The sequence below is a fragment of the Priapulus caudatus genome, unplaced genomic scaffold (genome assembly GCF_000485595.1).
Source record: "Priapulus caudatus unplaced genomic scaffold, Priapulus_caudatus-5.0.1 Scaffold59, whole genome shotgun sequence".
In the NCBI taxonomy this organism is placed as follows: Eukaryota; Metazoa; Priapulida; class Priapulimorpha; order Priapulimorphida; family Priapulidae; genus Priapulus; species Priapulus caudatus.
The window spans coordinates 291,028-298,307 of record NW_014577120.1 but is presented as its reverse complement, the minus strand read 5'-3'; the positions used below and the strand labels follow the sequence as shown (position 1 = coordinate 298,307).

At 44.1% G+C, this 7,280-nt stretch overlaps 1 protein-coding gene across 1 annotated transcript in view; it reads right to left on the bottom strand.

Moving 5' to 3' along the window:
- Window positions 1-337: 337 nt before the first annotated feature.
- Window positions 338-7,280, bottom strand: part of LOC106821126 (putative uncharacterized protein DDB_G0284213) — a 19,435-nt gene continuing 12,492 nt past the window's right edge. Inside the window, exons 8-11 of the mRNA XM_014825808.1 lie at window positions 1,428-1,584; window positions 1,027-1,097; window positions 636-795; window positions 338-361 (exon numbers count right to left, since the gene is read on the bottom strand). Of these exons, the coding sequence (XP_014681294.1) occupies window positions 347-361; window positions 636-795; window positions 1,027-1,097; window positions 1,428-1,584 (403 nt within the window). The 3' untranslated portion in view covers window positions 338-346. The remainder of the gene's footprint in view (window positions 362-635; window positions 796-1,026; window positions 1,098-1,427; window positions 1,585-7,280) is intronic.

Genomic DNA, 7,280 nt, shown 5'->3' with positions numbered 1-7,280 from the left:
GGCATATGCGTTGAAACAGTATTCTGTAACTTGGGTTTTTGTGCCCTACAATCCATGATTATGCTGGTGGGGGAGTGCAGTGGACTGCCCCCTGCTGCTGCTGGCTGTACAGGTGCTGTCGATAGCGAGCTCGGGCAGCGTTGGGGACGTCCCAGCGGTGCGAGCGAGAGAGTCTTCTAGAGGATGCATGCTTGCGCAGGTAAGAGACTCCAGGCTGTGGCGCCGGGGGGAAAAAGAAAATTTGCTGCCCGCGTAGTATAGATCTCGGCGAGCAGCGGCCCACAGGCCCCGTACTGACTGCCAGTCAGCAGGAAGGCACGCAGATGGGCAGGAGATGCGTCTGCTGCTAGGGCATAGGCCCCTAACCAGACGGCGCAGAGGTCAAATTACTCAACGAAAATCCGCCGCACACGTGAGTAAAATGACGCATGCGTCAAATTACTCAACAAAATTCCGCCGCACACGTGAGTAAAATGACTCATGCGTCATTTTACTTGAGTAAAATAACTCACGTGTGCGGCGGGCATTACGTTCCACCTTGTTTACTTTCGCCGCCTTTCTCAACGATGCAATATAGTGCCTTATATAATATCAATCAGCTTTTTAGTGAGAGAGAGAGGGAGGAGTATGCTCACTGCGTTCGTGTAGGGAAACCACAGCTCACTGCGAACCTCCAGCTGGGCTAGCGTCATCGCACGAAATGCCTCCAGCCGTCGCTGCAAGTCACTGTCGGCTGCTGCCAGGTGACGTTTAACAACCGAATAGACCTTCCTGTGGAGTGCGTGGGTAACGCAGCTGAAACGAACGAAGTTCAGACTACTGACATACCTTGTCGCGTGCACGATATAGAATCGATCAAACATTTGCATGTGTACCATCTGTTGGATGGCTGGCACTAGGTGTGTGTCATATGGCTTTGTTTTGCAGACAAATAACACTGTGGGAGATTTTAACGAATTCACAGTGTCCAACTTCTGCTGTGGACTTCCTGTGTACATTTAAGAGGCTAGACCTGCAAATATCTACCTCTCAATTGCTGCTTCTAACGCCTTCACATCGGGTCCTTCTGCATATTCTGGATTTCGGTGCAAATAATCCTAAGTGAGGAAGAAGAACATCGAGTCAGAAACACGTATCTCTTGTTATTAATTAGCACTTTAAGTTGTCTGAGTCAGAGTCAGGCTCACACAAGACTCTGTAGATAAAAATGTTGTTTAATACCAAACCACCCAAACACCAAAATGAGATGAGTATTATGATTATCGCTGTCATATCACACTGTATTCTATGTCACATTACTATATCGGGTAATCTATCACGACAGCAAGCCACTTTACCTGGTGAAGACACGCAACTATCCTGACTCACAGCAGCAACACACTGTCTTACCAGTCACCTCCTACCCCATCTTGTCTCATATATCGCACCTGCGCACAGTTGGCGCAGATCTGGCGCACTTTACGTGCCGCGTCGTCGAGATACGCCTCCAGAACCATGTACGTGTCACTGAAGCTCTGCGCTTGTGCGTCCAAGCTTCTCAGCAGGCGTTCCGCTGCAGGCAGCCTAGCCAGAAACTCCCGGCAGCTGTTATAATGATATTCAGAAAAGGTGCATTGCCAATATCACCAACTTTATGCAGGGAACATTCCATCAGCAGGAATGGAATGTACGTAGTAATTCGTTTTTCTTTGTTAGGTCCATGCATATATATATATATATATATGTATATGTATACGCAGGGGCGTACCTACCTATACGCAAAGTATGCAAATGCGTACTAAACTTTTTCAGAATAAAAAAAGAAAGAAAGATTTTTTTACTAAAACAAAATAATGCAACGTTTAGTTGGGATTACAGAATTATGCGTGTGATAAGAATAATGACTACAGTCATTATGCCAGATGGTCGGAAGGATTTCAGTAAAAATAACAACTTTGACAATTTTGAGTGCAATTTTGTGTACCATCAAAAATGTCTGGGTACGCCCCTGATATGTATTGAAATTTTGTAGGAGGCATTTGCCTCCTATTGCCTAATGATAGCTACGGCCCTGAATTTGTGCGTAGATTTCCTACTGCGTCGCACACGAATCGTTTGCTGTGATGAATGCCAATGAGGTTCGCGCTCGTAGTTGCTGTGGCGGTGGTAGCAATGCTCGAGTAGTTCCATGTATGCTTACAACTTACAGGCAAGCACGTCGAGTGCTAGTACGGGCGTGCACTCCCGCGCCAGTAGTAGCTCGACCACTAAGGGGCGACCTAGCATTACCGACGATACGGAAGCGCACAACACGACTTCTAGGTATGCATGCGTCGACTTCTGATATAATGTGTCTGCTTGGTATTGTGTTTGTGAGGCATGTTACTATCCCGTTGTGGTGCAGCGTTGAATCCATGTAGAGCCATGTTGCATGTATAGTTACTAAACTGTAAAGCACGTCGTTTTTAATTAATTTATACCAACTTTGCAAAGTTTCAGTAGTGCTATTCGTCACCTATGTTGGAGCTAGTAATGGTGAACACTTTGAACCACGGCGAATAAGTTTCACTTTGAACGCGACGTAGTGCTGTTACTTAATCGAACTGTCATTGTATTTCTAGCATCTCTGAGAAGAGAGCCATAACCAATGGCAAGGAAAGTGCGAGTAGCGACACTCACGAACTTGTGTTCTGATAGGCCGGCTGACATCTCGATGCTGATTGGCTGATGTGATGATGTGAATAGACTTGTCTGGCACAGTGGCGCGTGTTCACGTGCTGTTGGCTGCGAATATTAGATGGTGATCGCGGCCAGTGGCTGTGCACCGTGGACCACGGTGGTACATCAAGAGCAGGATCCACACCAAGCAAGTGTAGTCATGGTGACAGCAAGTTGCAATAATGTAAACAAATTTTGAAATTGTGAATCAAAATTTTTAATGTCTATTATCTACGCCGTGCTGGCTGTTATGTTGATTCCGTGGACCCACACCCCGTAGTATCAACCCAGCTTCTCAGTTTCTCTGTCTAAATGAACATTTAAGTAAAATAAAAAAACATTAAATTAATGTCCTTATACTTGATAGTGTAGAATAAATCAGTTAGTATAATTGATCATATATTTGATTGGGTCAAAATAGTACGCACAAGTCGCCTATGTAAAATGTTAAACGAGCTGCTGGGAAAGTCGTCCCAATTGTGATCAAAGCAGTTGGACTTTGGTAGATATATCAGAGCTTCACTCCATTTGCACTGCCAGCGCAGTCACGTGACTTCTACAGCCAATCACGTCATTCTATTTATAACTGGTTCTATCGCTTCCCGGAGCGAATGTGCCATGCACCTGGTACAGCTTTACCTGTGTACCACAGCCATTGCCATTGCCATTGCCATAGACAAATGTGTTATTATAACTACCCAGGATATAGATGTTTACTTGAGCCACAGTGCCGATGTGGGAGGCCTCTGACACGATTATATCTACGGTGCGAATTGTTATTTAAAAATAATTACTAAGATATACGTGTATAATACGATTATTAATCTGCTCCCTTCTAAACTAGATGTTGATCTATTGACAAGGAATCGTCGCGCGTAATTCAGTGTTTAGGGTATATACACTGTTGATAACACGTGGTGCAATATGTAGTCGTTAGTGCCACCACCCTACGGCACCTACGCGTAGCTATCTCCTCGCCTCCTTCACATGTTTTTGTGTGTGTAAATATTCACGGCTGCGTTCCATCGCAACACAAGTAATTCGATACCGACCGGGTAACGTATGTCGCTGATGCATTGAATTTTATTTGAAGTCGAGTCAAGGTCACTAAGATTTCTTCCTACATAGTCATACTCGATCTTCACTGCCGACGTTTTCGAGTGCGACAAACTTTTGATTTTCACCGGACACAAGCAAAGTCGGCTGATTGCGGTGATCGCCAGAAACAGATCGTAAATTACAATGAAAATTACAATGTTGAACTTGCAATGAACTGTAATGTCAAAATATTTATTATAGCCTACATGTATGGCACGTGTATCTATGATCCGTATATGGGGTTTTGAAATGTTGACGTAGGAATACGTGTTGCCGAATGGACAGAGTGTGATCACCTGCTGAAGGCTGCAGGCTAGGTTGGTTTCAGCTGGTAATACGGAGAGACAGGTTACAGTAGTCTGTACAGTATTAACGACTTAACAATGGTTGACGAATAGAGGTTGGTTATCTTATGGGACAGGCGTAGTGGATCCTTGGCCACAGCTGTTTTATCTTTGCCGATAGCAGCGATGGATCTGTGGGTTTATGTATATTTTCTTTCACTCTCTCACCGAATCATTCCATTTTAAACCGTTCGAGGATTGTTACTATGTTATATGTGCTATGTACGATGTAGATCCTAAGAGGAGAAGAGAAAATAGAAAATTTTAAACTCACAAACAGCCTTGTTATGCCTGTGTGTTTATATATACATTTATGGATTTATTCAGTTGGTTATTTATTTATATATAAATAATACATGTAATAGTGATAGTAAACTTTGTGAAAAACTATTCTGTGTAAATAATGATTTCTGTACCCTGCTAGAACTTTGGAAGGAAAATGTAAAGTATGGAAAATGACAACACACAATCACTAGCTACATGAGAGAAAATTCCCCATTCACTACCATGACATCATCTGCATAAGTAACTTTCTATTCAGGACAGCTACCCAAGGTCATGTCTGTGTCCCATAGGTCGATCCCAAACTATTTTCCTGGAGTGACGTCAGGAAATCTCTGAAAGCCGAAATAAAATCACAATAAATATTACAAGCAGCAAACTGCATGTACAAGCACCTGATTACAGCACCTGCAAATCTTCTCTAACAAATTCCTGAGACATGTCCACGAGGGAGCAACAATGAAATGACCACACACCATCACCCATACCCAGGTTCCTTGGTTGAAGGCAGAGGATCTGGAAAGATTAATAGTACAGCCAGGCCTGGAACAGAGATACCAACAGTATGGAGCTTGATGATGAGGATGATTGCATCCAACGACTCGAGCGAGTTTATAGATATTGTCGGCAATGGGTGTTCGCGTCTCATACGATGGCGTAAAGCGAGTCACTGAGATGTGGTCATGCTATGCAATGAGGTGAGATATTCCATCTGCAAGCTCATACCACCTGTGATAGAAACCTTTTTCGTCGCATTTTAAAATATTTTTTTAATATTTTTTTTTTACTTGTTTATTGCAGAACAGAACATTTCAGTTCAACTCATTATTTTTTTTGGTAGTCATTATTATTTACTTATTTTAGTTATGATTATTTATTCATAATTATTTATCGGAGTATGTGTGGCAATTGCCCGAAAAACTGGTAAAGGTGACCTTGATCCGCTTCGTTAATTAAGCACCGAAATCATCTGGATTAAAAAGGCAGGCTGGCGAGATACCACCCATCCTCCGCGGTCTGCCCAGTTATGCTACTCCCTCCGATGCTATCCTCGGGAGACTATCTCATCACCATCCGCCCACGGGGCCCGTCGGGCCGCGGACTAGCTATGGCGGACACATTGCGTGTCTGTACTTAGATTATTCAAGAGGAGGTCAAAATAGATGCGGAGGAAACGCCTCCCATCGTCTCCAAATCTGCCAAGCCGCTTCTCTGGATTCGATGCGCGAGACAAGTACCCTCTACATTCTCTACCAATGCTGGACCCACAGGGGACGCCAGCAAAGGAGGGTTACCTCATCTATTAAAACTACTTAATAAGACGAGTAAGTATGGGATGCAGTACCTATGAAAACTGGGATGTCTGGTATTCTTGTGAAGCTAGAGGAGGACTGCATAGGATATTGGTGCAAGCAAATAGTGATAACTCTTCGTTCCCCTCAAAAGGCAGAGGGCCAAGTAAGAATACTATAATGCAGTGGTAACCCTGGCCAAAAAGGCTGTTGAGGTGGTAATTTTGTGTTGTTGGTGTGTCGGAGTTTTCGAGGGTGCGCTAGCAAAGCGATATTTTGGGGCCCGCTCCCGGGCCGCCTCAGGAATTTGTTGTTGGAAAGAAAGTTGGTGGTCAGATTTGGTGGCATTTCTTAGAGGTATACTGTGCGCATGTTTAGGTTCGAATAGATAGTCGGTATTGTATTGATGGAAGAACAGTGATTTTCGTCAGCGAGGCGGTGTTTTGGACAAATTTCTGTGGGGCGGCTGAGAATTTGATCGAGGCGGCCCGCCTCGCTCGGTCAATGCAGGGGAAACACTGCTATGATTGTAATGATCTGACTACTCATGTACCTCACGTAACAAGGCTTATGTGAGATAACCATAATAAAGATGAACTTACCCAAGACCATTTTCTTGAACATCCTGGCTTTTGTTCAGATCTATCACATCTGGGCTAGTGACTAGTGGCGCTACAACTTGTTCTAAACGATAAGAACAATATACTTTTCTATGACCAGTAATAACAATGCAGCTGAACCAAATTCATCTATTTATTTATTTGCTCAGTCATTTTTCTTCAACTAGACATGCTAGAGGTTCCAATCAATGCAACGCATTGTTCTCCAAGTTCCAAATCGCCAAGTTCATTCTAATACAATTAATGCTTACCTTTGCTAACCCGTGGTGATTTCGTATGAACAGTTCCGAAAATCTTGTCGTATGCCTCGGCTCCTAATGGCTCTGTATCTAACAGCTCTCTCCTCGGCAATTCGTAAACGAATGGTTGTGCTTCACTCGGTCGCACCTCCTGGGAAGCACCTGCACTGATGCTCATGCTCTTTATACCCGTCGAGACACCACACACAACCGTCTGCCAGAAGAATGCATGGCCACGCTAGATACAGTCATACTTGCCGCGGTATATTGTCGATAAAATAACAACCGTTATGAATGCACAATAACAGTATTTATTCCATGCCAGTTTTGCAGCAATTTCACACATGGGCGACTATAGCATGTATGCTGTGGTGAATACCAATACTCTTGCAATGCTTGAACATATTCTGAACTGGTTTTTGTGCACTAAATCCATTATTACCTGTGGGGAGTGCCGTGGACTCTGCTGCTGCTGCTTACAGGTCTGTAGATAGCAGGCTGCAGCTTGGAACGTTGTCAGGCAGAAGTCTAAATCATCCTTGCGCAGAGAACTCCAGCGGAAATGCTCGGCGTAGTATAGATTGGCGAGCAGCGGCAGGCCCCGTACACGCGTCAGCAGGAACACGCAGATGGGCAGGAGGTCGTCTGCTGCTAGGCATAGGCTCCCTACAAGACAGCCAAGCCACAATTAAAAAAAATCTTTATTTA